Consider the following 21,715-nt stretch of genomic DNA (forward strand, 5'->3'; position numbering starts at 1 on the left):
ATTCTATACAATCCCAGAGCAGCAGAAAAGATTCCACATAAGATTCTTACTGCTCTGACTCTAACAGTTTCCCTTCCAAATCCTTGGGAAATTTCAAAGTCCCTTCAGTAAGCTTAGATATAAACATCCTGGACTGAGCAGGGGTTGGGGTTGGGGATTGGATCAGTCCCTGTCCCCAAGGTTCATCCTAGCATAAACAAACATGCTAGAAGAGCACACCAACAAGAGTCTCCATTGGTCCTCAGACCTGTACACCTGAGGTTAGGACAAGCCAAAGAAACCTCCACGTCAGGGAGGGGGAGATGGGAAACTTACTTGCCGTGAACACCTTATCTTATGTGGTAGTGGCTCCTCTTTCCCCATTTGGCTAACCAAGGGAGGATGAATGAAAACAAGTTTAGAGCTCTAGCAAATCAGCAGTTAGATCTATCCCAGTGGGGGATGCATGCGAGTGTCACTGCTAATAATGCCTTTCTGCAGATTGCCCATCTGTTTGCCCTATCACTGGCCATCTTTCAAAGGGAAGCCGTTAAACAAAATGTGAGAAAAGTACCAGTCAGCCATGACAAGCTGGGGCTCATGGTCATTAGGTCTACTTGACAGCCTGGAGATACAAAGGGTAGTCCAATAACTAATGACCGTCCTATGGAGCCAGTGCGAAGTAGGCCAATTGCCAAGTGAGGCAGTCTTTGCCTGTAATCTCACACTTGGGAGGTAGAGGAAAGGGGATCAGAAGTTCAAGGTCATCCTTGGATACATAATGAATTCAAGACCTGTCTCGTCTAAATAAGACTTTGAATGAATGAATGAATGAATGAACCTTATTTTAATCCACAGAACTTGACAGTCCCCGAGACCTCATGGTAACGGCCTCCTCAGAGACCTCTATCTCTCTCATCTGGACCAAGGCCAGTGGTCCCATTGATCACTACAGAATTACTTTTACCCCATCTTCTGGGATCTCCTCCGAAGTCACTGTGCCTAGGGATAGGACTTCATACACACTAACAGATCTAGAGCCTGGAGCAGAGTACATTATCTCCATCACTGCTGAGAGGGGACGGCAGCAAAGCCTGGAGTCTACTGTGGATGCCTTCACAGGTACCAGAGGAGCAGACATCTCAGTGAGGTCCCCAAGTAATTAGATCTTAACATGAGGTTATTCAGATGTCCCAGTCTTCCAAAAAAGAAAATTAAGAGATGTGTAAGGGGAGGGGATGGGGCAGGGACTAATATATGCATGAAAAGAAAATGTTTGAGAGTAAAGGGAAAGAATGAGCAAAGATCTGAAATTTTATGTCAGATCGTTATAGCCTAGACACAGGAGCTAATTTGTCTATTTCTCCTTTCCTGCATTAAATTAGTGGTAAGGCTAAAGCTCTCTGTCACATTTTTCCAAGTTAGAGGTTTTAAAATCCGGGACCCAAAGTATGAATATTTCACAGAGCTGGTTCTAGTTTTATTAGACTGCACTGTTCAGTAGATGGCTTGGAAAGAGTAGCCTAGCCTGAACTGGAGTGGGAGAGGAGGTAGGACCTCTGAGCCAGCAGGTGAAAGTATAGCCCATATCAGCATAGAGGGAGATTAAGCATCTCTGCCCAATGGCCTGCTACCAACACATGTGTTTCAGAACTTCCAATCTTTTCTACTTTGCAGGCTTCCGCCCTATCTCCCATTTGCATTTTTCTCATGTGACCTCCTCCAGTGTCAATATCACCTGGAGTGACCCATCTCCCCCAGCAGACAGACTCATTCTGAACTACAGCCCCAGGGATGAAGAGGAAGACATGTTGGAGGTCCTCTTGGATGCCACCAAGAGGCACGCTGTCTTGATGGGCCTACAGCCAGCCACTGAATATATAGTGAACCTTGTAGCTGTCCATGGGACAGTAACCTCTGAACCCATAGTGGGTTCTATCACTACAGGTGAGGCTAAAGAGGTTGGTCAAGAGGGTTCTCACTTCAGCTTTTGACAAGCCAATGCAATCTAAAACGGCAAACTTTCAAGAAATAACAGAATGAGTCTATAGCTAGAGACTTCTGTGAGTTATTCTGTGGCAGGTACTTCTTTCAGCATTGCATAAGAGACATATGATGAGAAACATCCATTTGCAAAGTAGGACAGGCCCATTGCTCTGCATGCCCAAGTCTTGAATGCATTGGTCCTAGATTTACCAATCTAGGAAAAAGGCCTGGAAAAAGCTTGTCTCCAAGGGACTCTTTCTAAGTACAAAGATGATATTTCTATTCTGGATAGCCATCTCTTGACAGCCTAATAAATGATTCTTCCTCAGAATCAACATAGAGCTAGCATGTAACCATGTAGCTACCTGGCATTCAGAGATAGGAGCTGATTTGCACATTGGAAGACATAGAACTTTGAGATGAATTGGGCCATTTCCCTTTGGTCATTTGCAAATGTAATCCCAAATATGATACATTTGTATATAAAAAAACACCTATAATTAGATAGTTCCCTACATACTGACAAGAACTCACAAACTGGAAAAGTATGTTAAGTAGTCAGCGAATTTGACCCCACAGTTTAAATGCACCATAATTATGCACCATAAATAAAATATAACTTAGGAAAGTATATTCGTTTAGGATTTGTGCTCTGAAATCTCTCTACAGTTAATGGGCAGCTTTTTCCGAGTTGAACCAAAAGTAGCTGCTAAAAACTAAGAGAGAGTAGCAGAGTTAGGTCTTTGCAAGAGAAGTTTCCCTTAGAGAAGATAATTATATGATCCTCTATTTGAAATAAAACACACAAACTTAAAAGGAAGGTTCTGGTTGGTCTAGATGGTAGTAGCTGTGGCACAGAAGTGTAGATCTTGCCAATTTAGCTTCCTGACTTTGGCCATAGCTACAATGTTACAAGTATGACATCACACAGACTGTCATGTTAGGGATGCCCAGTTAGTTATGTAGGGTCATGCCTGCCTGAGGGACACTAGTGGATCAACAGAAATCTAGGAATAGATAGATATTCCACTTTCAAACTGTGCTTCTGTCTTTTCCCACAACTCCCTGGTCTTTGTAGGAATTGATCCTCCCAAAAACATCACAATTGGCAACGTGACTAAGGACTCCCTGACGGTGTCCTGGAGCCCTCCTGTTGCGCCTTTTGATTACTACCGAGTATCGTATCGACCCACCCAAGGTAATGATATGATTTTGTTTCTCAAACATAAATAAGACTTGAAGTTGATTAGAGATTATTATGGGTGTATGATCACAACTACACGGCATACACCCCCATACCATACTCCCTCAAAATGAGAGTGTATTGATAAAGAACAACAGAGAAACCATGAGTTCACCAACTTCTCTCAAAATAGGCTCTCAAAATATCACCAAGAGAGCCAAACACTTTACCATGGGAAATAACTGGACACCGTTAGCTAGGCTGCACAATGAAAAACAATGAAGTGAAGCCTAAATGGCTTTACCAAGAGCCAGAGCTATACATACTATGCTGAGCATAAAGACTAAGACTAGAATCCTGGATATGGATAAAGACCCAGCAGAGCCACATGGAACCCTGAAGGGAACCATGGTGATCCTAATTCTGCCATTGTAGCCAATGTATGAGTCAGAGAAGTTGGCCGAGAGCTTGCCTGCATACTGCCAGTTCTTGCTGGTATATGAGGCATTGTTAACAAAACGGAGAGAATGCTCACTTCCAGCCAGAGGTAGGACAGTTTTCTAGACTACCTTTCTCTGGGCTGCATAGGGCACTTTTTGCGGCGGCTCTGCCCACTCCACTGCCACTATACTGATATGCCCACCTCAGAGAAGACCAGTCTGATAGAAACCTACATAATAAACAGCTCATTTACTTTTGTTCTAAAAAGCCCATAACATGAAAGAGTGAGGCCAGCATATAAGATCTATTTAAACTCCACCATTACCATCTTATGAATCATGTATCTGCCTTCCCTTCCCTATTGCATGCTGAGCCCACACCCATCTGTGCCTCATGACCCACTGTCCCAATGTACACTGAGCCATGGACCCACCGATGAGAGAGCTGTTGAACCTTTAGTGATGGATTTTGTTCTTCCTCAGTGGGACGGCTAGACAGCTCCGTAGTGCCCAACACCGTGACAGAGTTTACCATCACCAGGCTGTATCCAGCTACTGAATATGAAATAAGCCTCAACAGTGTACGGGGCAGGGAAGAGAGTGAACGCATCTGCACCCTGGTGCACACAGGTAAACACAGCTCCCTTGCTGAGTGTCTGCTCAGGACATAAGCAGCGGCCTTGAAACAAACACAGGAAGCAGAGTGAAATCACTCCAGCGCATACAGTGGATACTGGCTCCAGGGCCTGAGATGCCATTCTTTGGCTCCTCTGACTCACTGTGTCCTTCAGGACAAGTTGTGGTTTTTCTCCCCACAGACTGTTCTTTCTAATTATAGGAGTTCGGTGAGTCACACTTGAGGAGTCTTGCTGGTTCAGGTTCGGAATGTTCATGGAACTTCCACTACGAAGAGTGCCCTTTCAAAGACGCATGATGGAGACAGATTCCACAGCAAACATTTGAATCATAGGATCTCTTTAAGACTGGGGGGGGGGTGTGAGGAAACTTCAGAAAAGCATTGTTATTCCAGTTTCAGGAAACTAGGGGTGGATTATTCATCATATACAGCCACCCCATAGGTGTATTGCCTTTGCTCCAGGGAAAAGGCTCTAAGTCCATCACCTGTATGAAGGCAGTAGAGGTGAAGGTGACCCCTTGTGGCATCCCCAGCTGCTGTCAGGAACACTATGTAGTTCTTGTTCTCCTGTAGGCTGACTAATTGGATCGAAATGTCCTCTGTGTCCTCAGGCCCCTTCACCGAAGGAGCTCCAAAGGAAGGAAGGTGGGGAAAAGAGATGGGCTTTAATATGGAAAATAGGGAGGAGAAAGTCTCCTACCTTGCCTTTTTTTTTTTTTTTTTTTTTCAGAAAACTGGCTCTTTGGGATAAGCCTGAAGATAGGGCTCCTTTTCAGTAACTCCAGTAGCCTCCCTTCTCTGGTCCTTAAGCAAGTATACCACATAGGATTAGCACAGATTTGCTCTAGATGGCAGTGGAAGGCACAGCCATCAGTTTCTATCCTCAACATAGAGAACCTTCTAGTTAAACCACAGTTTCCACTACACATAGGAAATCATTCAGCCTGCCTCAATAAGAGAACACCTGGATATCCCAACGTTGCTTAATTTCCCTAGAGATGGTGATTTCTGAAGAAGGAGAGTATGCCTAAGGAGTCCTCACTGCTTTGTAAATACTCTCACAAGCGCCAAAACAGCATCTATTAGCAGGGTGACCAAAACGTCGTTCAGAAACATAAAAAGGTACCTTTCGTAGTCTCCCTCCTTCTGCGTCTGCAGCTGTAGATGCACTAACTATGTTTTGTCAGTGATCATTAAAGCAGGCAGTGGATAAATGTTGACCAGAAGTAATGACCATTCAGCCAAGAAAGACTGAAAATTCTGCCATATTTTCTGATTGAAAACCATAAAATGGATTTTGAGAATATCGTGTTCCCAAGATAAGAGTGTTGTGACTCAGCCCAAAAGCTAACTCCTGGGATTCTTGGCCACAGGCAGCAGACATCACAAAAGCAGAAACTCACCAGGCCACCCTGTCATCTTTCAAGTTAGTCAGACTGGTTCTGGTAACTTCCGGTCACTGTGCCACACTCAGAAGTGTCTCCGGTTGTTCTTTTCAAGTCATCACAATAATCTTAAAACTTGTAGAATGACAGCTCCTTCAGAGATGGTACATATCTCAGAAATCACCCAACCATATACTCTAATAGGAGTTGAATTTAAAGATGTTTTTGAAAGCACAGATTATGAATAAAATTCAAAATACTGAATTGAAAAGTCTTTATTTCTTCTTGATACATTGGGATGAGGAACATAAGCAAAAAAAAAAAAAGGAGAAAGAAAAGAAAAGACGGCAAACACAGCTCATTTAATCAAAGAACAGAGGTAGGGTGATGGTAGGTCGTGGTTCCCAAACATAAACTGTATGACTTACATTGAGCTAACGCTTAAACTGTTCCAATGCCATCCATTTTATAAATAAATTCCAACTTCATGAAAAGGAAACACATAAGTAAATCCAAGAGTTACAGAATACATGGATGAGTAAAAATCATAATTTATTCATGAGTAAACTTTCTTGTCCTGCCTGACAGGCAATCTTGGCTTCCCTGAGTTTAGACACCATCCCCCCAGCCTCACCCCCACCCCCCCCCACCCCCGCTCTCTATGCAACACAAAGGATGCTTAGAACACAGTCCAGAGTGAAGCTTGTGGGTGGTAGTGTAAGAAGTGGATACGACTCTGTGACCACTGGCACAGGTGCCCGTACACTTCCACCACACTTCCTGAAGTTCACAGTCAGCGATCTTCCCACAAAACTCACTCTTGCATGTGTGAAAGAACAAATGGGTTGGAAAGCAGGATTATCTCAGGAACTAATGAATCAGAAAATTTTCTATCGCTTCTTTACGCCATGTAGATTGAAAGGTCCAAAGTACAATAGGGTATTTTGAATGTCCAACTTCCCATAGAACCCATCAAAGAATTCTGCACACAGTAATTTAATGAATTAATTTAAAAGAAGGGACTTAGGGCAATTGGGAGAGAAGTGGATAAGATAGGAGAAAAGGGTGAAAAAAAAGGTATCAGACAGGTAGAAAAAGAATCAGTCTCCACCCCATTATTTTACCCAGCACAGTGACAGATGGTTTCCACATAGGAAAATTCTGATGGTTTGTGGTACTTACACCTTGCAGTTCTTTTTCTTTAGCCTGATCCTCTCCTGTTCTTTTCCAGCCATGGATAGCCCCATGGATTTGATCGCTACCAACATCACACCTACAGAAGCCCTGCTCCAGTGGAAAGCACCCATGGGTGAAGTGGAAAATTATGTCATCGTCCTCACACACTTTGCAAGTGAGTGTCTGCAGGTTGGGATGGTAAGGAGTGGACCTATACAAGCCAGTATGAAAGTAAAGAAGTGATTCATTTTTCCCATCTGAAAATCAAATCAGAAATTACCTCAAGTTGGGGAAATTATGCAGCCTACAAGCCCTATAAAACCAGAAAGATATCCCCCAACTCCCATAAACAACTGATGAAGAAAACCACAAATTCTCATTCTGAAAAGTTCAAAGAAGGCAAGCAACCAGAACAAAAGCAAAATCGGAGCTAACACTAAAGACAAACCTCAAAACTGAGCAAGGATGTTCACCAAAGTACTACGGCAAGACAGAGGAATTTTCTAGATGTTTACAGAGCAAGAAAAAAATACTAAGCAATGTTTCTGTTGTACTGGTCTTTCCTACCCACACCCAACCCAAATGTTTGAATCAATACAAAAATCTGAATATCAGTGCTGGTTTTATTATGCTCATTCATGTTACACTATTTAAAGTTGAATAGAGACCTCAAAGCACCTGGGCAGTAGCCCTGATGGCAGAGGCAGGCAGATCTCTGACGTTGAGACCATTCTGGTCTATAGTGTAAGTTCCAGCACAGCCAAGGTTACACAGAGAAATCCTGTCTCAAATAAAAACAAAAAACAAAAAACGGGGGGTAGGGGGTGGAGGTGAGTCTCAAAGCAAAACAGAAGCATATTCCAAATATCTAGGCTTAGGGAAAATATTTCTTGGCCACAATTAAACATGTGATCACAGAATTGTTGTGAGTTACAGTGAGGAATCTAGGGAACAAAGATACCAGAGAACAGAAGGCAGGCAGACGTCTCGACTTTCAGAGACGAAAGAGAAAGCCAATTCTGCAAGCTGCAAAGAATAATTTATCGTCAAAGTTTGGGAAAATGAAAACTAACACAGGCTATCAAACTGGAAAGTCATTGCTGTATACTAGCAGGTTCACAGAGCTTCTTTGTTGGTGTGTTTTATTTGCTTTGGTTTTGCAACTCTATTAGCACATTTGCATTTCAGATAGGCATTAGAAACCTGAGTATCATTTAATCTTCAGTAAAGATAGAAATGTACATGATAAACCATGAGTTTGGGTTGATAGGAGTATGGCTGGCTGCATAATCCTGCTCAAGGAAGAATATTCTGGATACATCGCAATCCCTCTATGCTCCTGCACAGCCCGTCTCAACTCCTACCATCCCTCTGTGTGTATCATGATCCAGCATTTTTTAAATCAGCATGCCCTTTTAAGCCTTTTCAAGCTTACATGCACAATTTTCCCCACCAAGAAATTCTCTCCCCAAGAGTCAGTCTTAATGGCAGCCCTATCTTTTATAACAAAGTATCCCTGATTCCCCTAAGGCAGTCAGGCACACCTGCTCCAGGTGACAGCGCACACTGTTCCATCCTGTCCATTCGCATCCATTCACTCAGTAAATGCCTTTGATAACCTCCCATGGGTCATGTACTCGCTAAGCCTAGAAAAATTCCGAGGCAAAGCGTGACTTCTTGTCTTTATGGAACTCACTCCTAGTGATGATGCAGAGAAGAAGTAAATACAGCTTGCCATGAGCTGTGGTGTAAAATATGCAAGACAGAGCATAGCGAGCCTCACCCAATGGGCCACCATAGTTTAGGATCAGAATAATGAGGGGAAGAAAGGAGCAAGATCTCAGAGGAAGTGGAAACGGCAAAAGGGAATTCTAATGGAAAGTTCACCCTTTCTGTATTTGGAGAGAGGTAAGCATTTGAGAACCTGCCATGGTTTAGTGCAGTAGATCAGTGGAACAGTGATGGACTGCAGGGTATCACAAGGAAGGACAGCAAAAGGATGGGCATTATCTACAGTCTCTCAAAGACTTTTAGATTGTTTGAACAACCTTCTCTACCTCCTTCCATTTGCCATTAGAACACAACAAACTTGAAACATCAGGTCTGACCTAGTTTGGAAATATGCATAATAAATTTTCTTAAATGCTGAGTAATTCAGAAATATTCTAATTGTCTAACAGAGGGCTTGGCTATAATCTAATGAACAGTTTCATTAACAGCTTGAATGGACCCCGAAAAGACATGCTTACAAAATTTGTATATAAAACAAAAACCATAATTGATTGAATCCACATTAAAATATTTTAATAAACTGAAACTGTGGTCCAAAATTCAACCAAGGCAAAAGATGACAGATATAAAGGCAAACTCTGCCCATGGGTCAAAATAATCCACCAGAGGAGTGGAGATAATGCCATTGGTTGTTTATAAGTTCAGCATGTGATGGCAGTGATCTATTGATGTCCTAAAGCCTGGAGTCATACAAACGACAGACACAGAAACAAACTAACCTGTTTATAGCATTGATCAGGAACACCAACTCCTGTTCTCAGTTCTCCCCCAAGTTCTGCCTTTCAGCAACGGCCTTGGTAAACTTTCTGGTCCAGAAAAAAGCAGTCAGAACTATAGAAGCTTTAGAACTGTCATTATAAATGTAATGAGAGGCAGGGGCTGTATTTTCTCAGGCTAAAGGAGGGAGCAATTGATGGGGGAATGTGGATAGAAGGAAACAATCAGACAAACAAGAACTGTTCTTACTCTTTGCTTCCAGAGGCCTGAGTAGAAGGTAGAGGCACTTTTGACCTCCATATACAGAACACCGTTTCTTGAATAATAATAATGATAATAGTAATAATAATAATAATAAGGATAACGATAAAAGAGGATCCTTGTGTAGAGCCATAAGCTGCATCATCTGTAGTTTTTCCAGAATTCTGGGGTACTGAGTCCATGTGCAATGCTTTAGATGTAGTAGGATTTTCCTCATCTGTGTGCATCTGATTTCAGTTGCGGGAGAGACCATCCTGGTTGACGGGGTCAGCGAAGAATTCCAGCTTGTAGACCTGCTTCCTAGCACCCACTACACTGTCACTATGTATGCCACCAGTGGGCCTCTCATGAGTGGCACCATTGCCACCAACTTCTCCACCCGTGAGTACATGGCTGGCATTCCTGCAGGATTATGTGAGACCTAAACTCGATGCTTCCTTGTAATGGAGTAGATAATGAACTAGCTTTGGGTGATCTGAGCATGTTTTGGCTGAATGTGGTCCCTGTATCTCTCTGCTAGCAAACACTTCTGTTTTATACTCAGGAACTATGTGATAATAGCAGAGCCAGACAAGAAAGTCTGATATGAAAACTGTTATCTGGTACAAGAAATGCTGAGCAATATAAGAAAGCTTGATACATTAGTGGGGAGCTGCTGGGTGAAGTCAGAACTGGGAGAATATTAGAACAAATTAAGATACAGGACTGCTTCAAATTCAAGCACAATGTGGTTAAATGGGTTCAGGGTCCTCGGCATAAAGAGTTGTATTGGAAGAGGCCATGCCCAAGCTTAGAGTCCTTCTTGGGGAGTAGGGTGGGAAGTAGCTTCAAAGAAGCACCCTTTATGCTTCCATCCAAGCGAGAACTAGAGTCACGATTCGAGCAGTGCTGTGTGCAAGATTACCATGCCTGGAATTAAATCAAACGAGGAAGAACTGGGGAGGCAGGGCCAACCTAGCATTTTCTCTTCTTTGCAGTCCTGGACCCTCCTGACAACCTGACAGCCAGTGAAGTCACCAGGCAAAGCGCACTGATCTCCTGGCAGCCGCCCAGAGCTGCGATTGAAAACTATGTCTTGACATACAAGTCCACCGATGGAAGCCGCAAGGTAAGCATTAGCTGGAAAGGGACGGGTGGCGGNGGGGGGGGGGGGATTTCTTCCATTGTGAGGCCATGTGAAAACTGACCAGTGGAATGACCCATGAAAATTGCAGGGATGGAGAAGGAAACAATTCACAGACAACCAGTGAGGTTTCAGATCCTAGATACACAGCCTGCTCTTAAGGAGAGAGCCCATGTTTATGGGCCCGGAAATACTTAAGTTGAGGCTTTTCTATTGCTCTCTACCCATACCGAGGTAAAGTACAGACCCTCTCTCTGTGTCAGTGCTCTCTCTAGAGAGTCTAAGGTGCAGCATTACCAGGTGGTCCACATTCAGGTGCAAAACACGCTGACCTCCTAATCCTGTGCTCTCAGAACGATCTCTTACCCCCAGGGCCAAGTAAATATGAGCCTGATAATAAACCTCAGAGGTGTTTATGCCTCGATAAGCATTATAAAATCAACATCTATGTAGCCTATAGTAAGGAGATGATAAATTGTGGTTTTATGTCATCAGTCTACACAATCCACTAGGCCCCTAGTTAGCATATCTTCCCCTTGCTACAGGATCCCTTTTAAAAGTGAAAGCAGCAGGAAGGAAGTCAGATCTAGAGGGCAAGTAGAGCAGGTCTGTTTGATGGTGTGGTAGAGCGGCCTAGGATTCTGCTTCCTCAGCCTCTTCTACTCTACAGCAAACCCAATACAGTCTGAAGCTACTGGTTCAATAATCCTGGTACCTAAATTTATCCCATGTGCATTTGTGAGATAGGAGCTGGTCTAAACCTCACGTGGAAGCTGCCCTCCCTGCCTCTTGGCAGTTTCCTCCTTACTATGGGACGGAGAGGACAGCATTGCTGACCCAGCTTCCGTACTGTCCCATATTGCAAGCTGGCTGCTCCCTCCAGCCTCCTTTATTCTGGCTCTCTTCAGGAGCTGATTGTGGATGCTGAGGACACCTGGATCCGACTGGAGGGCCTGTCAGAGAACACAGACTACACAGTGCTCCTGCAGGCAGCTCAGGAGGCCACAAGGAGCAGTCTCACCTCTACTGTCTTTACTACAGGTAAGGGACTTGGAGTCAACTTTGATGCCTTCTTCTCCCTACATGACATCTGTCTCCTAGGCACCTCTGCTGAGCCTTGGCCTGGAAAGAGCCCATCAAAAACACTCAACTTCCTTTCTCTTCCTTTCCCTTTCCCAAGGCCTCGGTAGAAAATCCCTATCATCAAGGTTACCATGGAGTCACCAACCTAAATCTGTGGTCCATGAGGACCAACTAAGTGCTCCAAGTAGAAAGGTCAGGTTGCTTCTTGTTCCAAATTGCTGCATGTTTTTCTGGGAAAAAAAAATCCTCCTTCTCTCTCTCCTTCCCTTGATGCTGTCCTCAGCAACACCTCTAGTAAATATAGCAGAAGAAACCTTCAGTACTAATCCCTCATAAATTCTCAAAAAAAAGTATTTTTATATATTCAGTGTCTCATTTAATCTTTAAAATTACTGATAACACCATTTGAAAGGGCGGGAATAGAAGCTAGCACATAGCTCAGTGGCAGAGCATTTGCTTAGTGGGTATGAGGTCCCAGGTTCAATCCTCAGCACCAGACACACACACACGCACATGCACACACACACACACACATACACACACACACACACACACAGAGAGAGAGAGAGAGAGAGAGAGAGAGAGAGAGAGAGACGACAAGAGTATGGCTTAATGGAATACTTTTACCTAATATATTCTAGGTCCTAGGTTTGATTCTTGGCTGCAGAGAAAGAAGAAAATGGTATTGGTATTCAAAGACTTACATGGCTTTTAAGCAAGTATTGTCCTAGATATAATATATACATTATTTAAAAGTATTTAATCTCACCCTCACAGCATCCTCTGTCCTATAGATTATTCCCCTTTTGTTTTTAAAGGCAAGGAAAGTAGGGTACAATAGAAATGAGACAACCCATCCAAGATCCTATACCCTTTAAGTTAGAAAGTTGAGAATTGATCCCAGATAGTCCCTAGAATCTGAACTGTTAATAGTCCTTTCTGCATCTCCATGGCATCCCTCTACAGTTTGTGATTTGTAATTGCCCACCCAGCCCAGGCTGACTTTCACGTTATGGGGATGAGGGTGTGTTCAGGCTAATATGAGCACATCCCTTGCCCCTAATTACAGGTTTCCTGTATCCTACGAGTAACATATTGGCTGTGTTCTCCTCCATGTCCCAGAGCCTTCTCTACCACCCCAAAAGAAGCAATAGGAAGACTCACCCCTCATACCCTTCTCTCAATATACTTATTCTAGATGACAAAGCAAAGAGTTGATCAAACTTCAAAGTCACTGTTGGACAGTAAAATAGTGAACAAGTCCCTTTCCCTTATTTTATTTTTTGTGTTGTTGTTTATTTGTTTTTATACTTTTCAATACATTAAAAAGTGCCTTCAGTGAGTTCCTTAGTCAAAAGCAAATATTTTAATGGGAAAATGAATAAACTGTTATCACACAACAAGTCATGAATCTATGAGATATCTTTACTGAACTTAGAGAACACTTGATCACGTCTCTGTTAAGGCTGAAGCCCATTTTACTGTTTCAAAGATACCTTCTTAAGCTTTAAGGTGCTGCCTCTTGTTCAAGTCCAGTCTTGCATATTCACAGGCTAATTAAAGAGTCCTTTATGAAGTCACCACTTAAAGACTAGTTGGGAGAAGTTTTCTGCTGAATTAAGAATTTTTTCACCGTAAGAAGAACATAGTGAACAGATGCACAGAGCTCCTGCTTTGCATGTTTATTGGGTTAAAGGAATCATTTTGTCACCAAAATGAGCTTTTTATTCCCACCCTGCTAATGTCACAGCTGACAGTAGTAAGTGGTGTGTCAAACATCTAAAGTTTCTGTGGTATCTACAGCTGCAGTCCCTTTCCAGGTCTCTCTGGACAGAGAAGTACAGTGGTTTCTGTGACCATCACTGCCTTGTCTTAGATGCAGTCAATTGTGGGACTCCAGATCTAGCCAGGGTCCTGGGAGGATTAAATCATGTAATAATTAACAACTTAAATGGAAATCTAGAGAGGCAACTGACTAGTGACTTGGTTCGATGGGCAGTGCAGGTGACAGTTGGTGTCTATTTGGGTTGGTTTGTTGTTCTTTCATGATGCCTTTGACACTGGGCTCCTTAAACATAGCCAGTGTTGACTCAGAAAAAAAAAAAGAAAGAGGGAAAGAGAAAGACAGACAGGCAGACAGAGAAGAAAGAAAGAAGGGAGGAAAGAAGGGAAGACAGAAAGAAAAAGAGAAAGGAAGGGAGAAGAGAAAGAAAGAGAGGGAGAGGGAGAAGGAAAGGGAGAGAGAGGGAGAGGGAAGTGGGAAGCCCACCATCTATGCAGTAAATATAACTACCAACTAAGCCATTCACTCTCTGTAGTGTTTAGGGTACCAGCAATGGACTCAACACTATCCCCCTGATATGTAGAAAAGGAGTATCCGTGTTTGGGAGATGTTGTGGTTTTAATGGAAAGCTGAAATTTAAGTCACTGAAGCATCCCAAACCCTGCTGGCTTTGTTTTAGAGATTTATCAGAACCCACTGAGACAACTAGATGCTGAGTGCTCAGTGAAATTTTCTTGGGCAAGAAATAATGCATGCCAATGTCCCAGGTACAAAGGCTGGTACCTACAGACATGTGAGATGCACTGGAGAGTTAAATCTCAGCCTCAGAGTACAGAAGTAGACATCTCTTGATGTTAAAAAAAAAAAAGACAAAAACAAAACAAAACAAAACAAAAACTAAAACTAAAGAAGAGTCTTATTACCCTATGCAGAGGTGCTACAAAGAGGTGCATCTTGCAGAATATGAAGGCAAAACCCCTTTCAGGTTCTGTCTGCCACTGCATACAAATCTTTCTGGGTACATCACCCTGGGCTGCAATGTCAACTTCCTGTCCCAGCCCCTCTACCCTTTCTGCCTCTGCCAAGAGGAAAGTTAACGAAAGAATAAAATACAAGGGTGTTTGCTCCCAAATAGTGGGGTTAGGGGTGTTACAGAAAAGGGAAAGCAGCCAAAGTGAAAAGCAGAATTTCTTCACCCGATCCAAGATCGAAAGGCAGCCTGTCTGGACCCCATGGGTGCGAGTTTATCCTGCCAAAGAAGACTGGGGAACACTGAAAGTTCCATGACAGTACACTAAGGCTGAAGGAGTTAGAGGCTAATTTCCTTTTGGCTGCTAGCATCCTTTCCAACTTACTTGGCAGTGTCTGCATTTTCTACTTACCTGCATCTTATTCTGAGGATGTGCTGATCCTGTGAGAGGTTTTGGTGCCTTTTCTGATAGACAACAGAGTTTAAAGGTTGCCTTCAACGTGGCCTCTGTGACTGACAAACACTCACCCTGTCCTGGGACAGGACTCACTTGAGCAGATGCTTGTATAATGGTCTGGGAAAGAGTTGAGATGTCAATAATTAATAATATTTTTCTATTTATTGAAAATAGATTTTTTTCTCACACAATATATCCTGATTACGGTTTCCCTTTCTTCTGATCCTCCCAGTTCCTCTCCAGCATCGTGATAGAAAAGGCCTAGCTGGCCTAGAAACCTCCCCTGATCAAGATGCCTTTTCTTATGTTCATACCACATGATACGAGCCCATTCCAATCTTTCCATCATGTTAATAGCTTCCTGTCCTCTTGTCTCTGGTGTTTGCACAAGACTCCAGGGGGAATTATGTACAAGTGGTATGGGAGAGAAAAAAATATAGATACATTATTTATAATTTGCTGCCTCCTGAAATTTCATCCAAGGTCTACTTGTCTTTTAGAGACATGAATTTAAATGAGGAAACAAATATTCCCTGCAGAGCCACGGGGACTTGGCGAAATGATCTTCGGAGAGGCAGGTTTCATTGTCTCTTTTAATACTATAAAAGGCAAACAAGACTCACACTGAAGCTCATCGGCAGAGTCAGTAAACACTATAAAAGGGTTGTCTTGACCTTAAGGTTAAGTGAAGAGGTAGCTAGAGATGAGTAATGAGATGAGGTTGTGGTTTTGTTTATTTTGCTTTTGTATTTTTATTCTTGTTTTATTGCCTTTGCCCCTGCTATCTTCCTTCCAGGTCAGGCTGTTCCATGAAGCTCCATGGGTCTCCTCTGACATAAAACACTTTTTTTTTTTTTTTTTTTAGGTTGTAAAAAAATGAATGAAAACTGGCAAATTCTAGACTCCAAAGCAGTGGGTAGTGGACTTTTAAAAGAAGTCATGGTTACCAGGACTTCTGTTGGAAAAGGAAGCCTGGTAATCTGTACATCTGAGCATCACAAGTGCCTCTACCCAAGCAGCAGCTGGGGGGATTTCCCACTGCTCTGCCACTTACACACAGTTTGATGTTTTATTTCCCTGAGAAACAAAAAGAACAAAAGATGCCTGGCAGGAGAGACAGAGACAGAGACACAGAGAGAGACACAGACACACATGCATGCACGAGCTCGAGCACACACACACACACACACACACACACACACAGTCCCAGACACACAGAGGAAGGTCTGCCTTCACCTTTCTCTAAGGCTACAGAGAAGGTAGTATACTAATCATACCATATGAATATCCCATCCCAAGCAAATTATCAGATCAAAGGTTTGGATTAATGAAACTTCCCCCCCCCCCACCTTTATTGTGTGTTCTCGGTATCAGCCTCCAAAGTCCCTCTCCATATTCCCTCAGTTATTTCCTTTTGCCCTGGCCCTTTTTCTGTCTTTGACATACAACCATCAAACATGTCCATCTGGAAGCCTCTTGTTCCTGCCTTTGAAAAACATACTCTTATAGAACTGTTTGTGATTACCAATGATCTAAATGTGTCTAACGTGTTTTGGATTATATAACTCATCAGACATTATTTTCTGTTTGGGCACTTTTACATTCATGTGTCCTTCACTTCAAATTACTGTGAAATATTACTTGATGTGTGCCCATCCGTCACCTTTGGCTCTCCACTCTCTCAGATTGTCTGCAACCTTTCACAGTCCCAACTTGCACTATGTGCCTTCAGAGTATTCATCTGTGAACCAGTGAGGCGTGCAAAGGTTGTATACCCAAAGAGGAATTGAAATGTGGGTTATGTGCTTGTACAGTTTTAAGTACTTACAGGTTGGACACACAGGGATGCTCTTGTTTTCTGGACACACCATTCCTAACAACTTGACACAGTCCAGCCTGGTCCAGCCTTGAAATTTTGGGCAGTCTGATAAGTATAGTCGATGTCTCGTTACTTTTGATGAATCATGTTAACAGTAGGTTTGAATTTAAACCTCTCTCCCCGTTTGTCAGACATTTGATTTTCCTTTGGTGGTAAATTACCTGTTCGTGTCATTTGCTTATTTTCCCATCAGGGTTCCCCACAGTATTATCCAGCATTACTTGAACCTCTAACATCCTTAGTACAAAGGCTTTTCCTACCAATAGCTCCAAAGATTTTCTTCTATATTCTTCTGTTCCCTTTGTGATCTATTGTCATGCTTTGTCCATTTCATATGTGGCATTCAGCTGGGATACTGTTTCATTTTTCTTTATAGAGTGAACCAGTTTTACCAGCATCATCCACTAAGTAAGTTCATTGATTTGAATGCTTTCCTGTATATTACATTCACACATGCATATGATCTGTCTCTGAACTCTGAATTATCTATTTTATGCCATGCTCTGTTCATCTGTGTTTTTTCTTAAATCAAAGCCTAAAAATTTTGTGTTTATATCTAGAGTTAATCTTAACACGTTGACACATGGTAAGGCAAGCTTCCTTGGCTCTCATTCTCAAGGTTCACTTAGCTATTTGATGGCACTTAATTTTCTATGGGTGTCATGTCATGTGCATTATCCCACTTAGGTATGAAGTCCTCCAAATGAAATTTACAGTAGAATTGAAATGTACTTACTTGTAAGTTAATTTGAGAAGAACTGACAGCCATATGATAGCAAGTTATCCCTTCTAAAATGCATAGACTGGATCTTCATTTATGTAAATAATCTTTATGTTCCTCACAATGTTAAATTTTCCCCACAGCATTCCTGTGCTCTTGGTTGATTTCTGGAAGCTTTATTATTTTTTATTGGTTTGTGACTTGTATCTAATTAAAAAAATATTTTCTAGTTGATTATTGCTGATGCAGAAAAATACTATTGATTTTATATATTGATCCAGTATCCAGCTATCCTGCTAACTTTCTCCCTAATTGTAATTATCTATTGTTTCTATTAATATTTTACGTAAATATGGAGCTGGGGAGGTAGAGGTAGTAAAAGTATTGCCTGTTGTGCACTTATTAGAACCCAGGTTCTAATCCTGAGCACCCACGCCATTGGTGGGAGGTAGGGGCTATATCTCGTCACTAGGCGGGCAGAGGAGGAGGACCTCAGGGATTTGCCCAGACAGCCAGTCTAGCTGAATAGAGGAGTTCTGGGTTCAGTAAAAGACCCTGTCACAAAAGACACTGACTTCTGGCGTCCACATACCCAAGCATGAACACGAATACACACGCTCAAATGTTTTCTGTGTTTTGTATCATTTATGAATAATGATTTCATTTCCGTCCTTCACATTAACTGGAATCTCCAAAGTTATCAGTGACTGCGAGGCTAGCTAACCTTGACTTGTTCACAGTCTTGAAGAGAATACAATTAAAACTTCAGATGTATAATCCTCACTAACTCCTATTCACTGCATCTCTTTAACCCTGCAATTGTTTTCTAAAATAAAGAAAATATGTAATTGGAGGAGCCATATATAAACAAGAATAGTACTTGCTTAGATCTGTGGTATGAAACACTCATTATGTTACAGAATTTTCCTCTATTTCGAGTTAGGACATTTTGCAATGAATTTTACCAAATGGTAGTTTAATAAGTCGTGTTTTTTTATACTCCATGATACATACCTGTAGTTTTTTAAAATACATATCTTTACTATCACTATTTACTATTAATTTAAAAAATTTCCCCCAAATATGAGTTTTTAATACATTCAGATTTAGTTAACTGTTTACACAGTTTACATGTATGATCATAAAGAAAATTGGCCCATGCATTTCTTTGTTTATATCTTCATGTTTCACCAACTTCATGAGAAATAAAAAACTGTCCAGCTTTCAGTCTTACTACTGTTTTTGATTTAAGTTTTTTTCCTAAGACAGGAACTCACTATGTAGCCTGACTATCCTGGAAGTCACTATATAATCCTAGCTGCGAGTCTCAAATTCGCAGAAATCTACCTGCCTCTGCCTCCTAAATGCTGGGACTAAAGGCATGTGCCTCCACACCTAGCTCCTATTGGCTTTCTGGGTAAAGTATTGCCTTCACAGAGTCTAATATCAGTTAGATTTTGTCCTGTAGGTGACTGAACTTTTCTATCTGGAGTCTTCTAGAACACGCACATGTGCATGTGCATGTGTGTGTGCACCTGTGTATGTGTGTGGTGAGGAATTTGTACTTGTGTGCATGCAGGTGTACATGCACATATATGCATGTCGAGGCCAGAAGTCAACACCGGGTATCTTTCGTGATTACTTTCCCATCTTATTGTTTGAGACAGAGTCTCTCACTGAAGAGCTCACCAATTTGGCTGGAAGGGCTGGCCAGTGAGCTCCTGGGACCTGCGGCGCTCTGTCTCTCAAGTGCAGGAAATCACAGACATAGGAAAACATGGTTACAAGGTCCTCCTGAATGTATAGCAGCACTTTGCCCACTGAGCCATGTCCCCAGCCCCATATTTTTATTTCTTTTTGATAGTCTCACAGTTCATTCTAAGAGTTTATGTATCTTTTTCTCTCCAGTTTGACATTTAATGATGCTTTTAAACTGCCACATTTTATCTGGCTTTTGTACACATTTGTCTTTATTATTCACTTAAGTATATCCTCCTATTTGTAATACTTTTTTCTTTTCAGGACTTCTATTAACTAGATGGTAGAATGTGTGCATTGTTCTCCAAACCTTTTAGTGTTCTCTCTCTTTACTCTTCCCTCTTAGCGTCTAAAAGGTGGACTCAGTCAGATACTTCAATTCATATTTTACCTGAGTCTAAAACCTTTATTTATCTTATCTATTGCATTGTTACTTTAAACCCTTTTATCTGGGCTTAATATATTTCTGCTGGGTTTTAGTTTATTTTTTTGCATGGTATTGATATTTTTCCTTACCTCTGTAAGTCAAGTTAGCATATCTAATTAAGATGCTATTCTAATAAACTGTACTAGATAGTCAATGACACATCAACTGTGCTCTTTGTTTCAGAGTAGCTTTATTCCTCGGGGCATGGATAGATACTCCATCCTTTAAGCCCATTCTCTCTTCAGGTTGTCAGGCTCTCCTTCTGATAGTGTATGTGGTCGAGAAAGACCAAATGCAGATGAAAGGGGCCAGGCAATGAGTTCTCTGTGCCAACATAGGGAGAAAGAGTAGACTTCAAAACCCTCATCCAAATACCCAAGGAGCTAAAGGGATCTGCAACCCTATAGGTGGAACAGCATTATGAACTAACCAGTACCTGGGAGCTCTTGACTCTAGCTGCATATGTATCAAAAGATGGCCTAGTCAGCCATCACTGGAAAGAGAGGCCCATTGGACTTGCAAACTTTATATGCCCCAGTACAGGGGAACGCCAGGGCCAAAGAGTGGGAATGGGTGGGTAGGGGAGTGGGAGGGGAGGGTATGGGGGACTTTTGGGATAGCATAGGAAATGTAATTGAGGAAAATACGTAATAAAAAAAATATTAAAAAAAAAACCCTCATCCAGCCTGGGCTATCCCCTTAATACTGTTTTGTCTAACTGTTTATTTCAATAAGAATAACTCTGGCCTCACTGAGCAAATTGAAAACTTCATTTCCTTTTACCACTTCTGTTTCTTGAAAGACGTTTTATAAAACTAATGCGAGTTCATCTTCAAGTTCCCAATCTGTTCTCACTAGCGAAGACATCTGAGCCCGGAGACTCTTTTTAATGTGGGATTTTTAACTACAAAATAAAATTTGAAAAAAAAATAGTTATCATACTCTACACATTATATTATTTTAGTTTGGGGGACATCGAGGAAATGGTGGTACTCAAGGAATGGTCCTCTTCTTTAAGTCACTGAACTTATTTATAGAGTAGTCGCACTAGTGAACAGGGCACAGATACATGGGCAGCCTTTTTTTTGAGAGTAGTGAATCCTCTTGAACAGTATAACTATTTACTGTAGATTATACTAATTGGTTCTCAATCTATGACTTGCAACCCCTTTGCGGTCATATATCAGATATCCTGCATATCAGACATTTACATTCCAAATCCTAACAGGAAAAAATCACAGTCAAGAAGTAGCAATGGAAATCACTTTATGGTTAGGGGTCCCTACAATATGACACACTGTACTAAAGGGTCAAAGCATCAGGAGGGTTGGGAAGCATCCCTGTAAGATGATCTTATAAATGCTACAGAAAAATCTCACATGTCACTAGTCACAGGATTTGATTTGGCCCATTTTAAATTGTGTCATTGCACATGTCTTCAGAGAATCTAATTTTGTGTTCTCTGTTATTATCATAGGGGATGGATACTATCACTCATGTGACACTAAACATCTAATAAATATTGATGGGCCACCTAGTTCATGTCAGGCTCTGTTCTAAATGCTAAGGATAGTGGTAAGAAACAAGTCAGATGCAAATCCCTGCGAATTTTAATAATAAAAGATTTCTTTTGCTGGCTTACATGATATAATCGAGATAGTTCAACAATGGCTGCCTCTCACTGGAGAGGTTGAGATTGTATAATTTTGTTTTTAAGATTTATTGATTTATATGAGCACACTGTAGCTGTTTTCAAACACCAGAAGAGAAATCAGATCTCATTACAAGTGGTTGTGAGCCACCATGTGGTTGCTGGGAATTGAACTCAAAACCTCTGGAAGAAGAGTCAGTGCTCTTAACCACTGAACCATCTCTCCAGCCCTGTATAAATTTTTACTCAAGGAGTGGAGGCATCAGAAAAACACACTCCCGCTGGGTGTGGTGGCACACGCCTTTAAT

The 21,715-nt window shown here is 41.8% G+C and overlaps 1 protein-coding gene across 6 annotated transcripts in view; it reads left to right on the top strand.

Annotated features, from left to right (window-relative positions):
- The window catches only part of Tnr (tenascin R), a 410,298-nt gene that overhangs the window by 364,183 nt on the left and 24,400 nt on the right, over window positions 1–21,715 (top strand). For all 6 annotated transcript variants that reach the window (XM_029479707.1, XM_021160989.2, XM_029479724.1 and 3 more), the window contains 8 exons: window positions 838–1,101; window positions 1,657–1,926; window positions 3,044–3,163; window positions 4,072–4,218; window positions 6,842–6,961; window positions 9,793–9,936; window positions 10,533–10,663; window positions 11,587–11,719. In XM_029479707.1, the coding sequence (XP_029335567.1) occupies window positions 838–1,101; window positions 1,657–1,926; window positions 3,044–3,163; window positions 4,072–4,218; window positions 6,842–6,961; window positions 9,793–9,936; window positions 10,533–10,663; window positions 11,587–11,719 (1,329 nt within the window). The remainder of the gene's footprint in view (window positions 1–837; window positions 1,102–1,656; window positions 1,927–3,043; window positions 3,164–4,071; window positions 4,219–6,841; window positions 6,962–9,792; window positions 9,937–10,532; window positions 10,664–11,586; window positions 11,720–21,715) is intronic.

Source organism: Mus caroli, chromosome 1 (assembly GCF_900094665.2).
Source record: "Mus caroli chromosome 1, CAROLI_EIJ_v1.1, whole genome shotgun sequence".
In the NCBI taxonomy this organism is placed as follows: domain Eukaryota; kingdom Metazoa; phylum Chordata; class Mammalia; order Rodentia; family Muridae; genus Mus; species Mus caroli.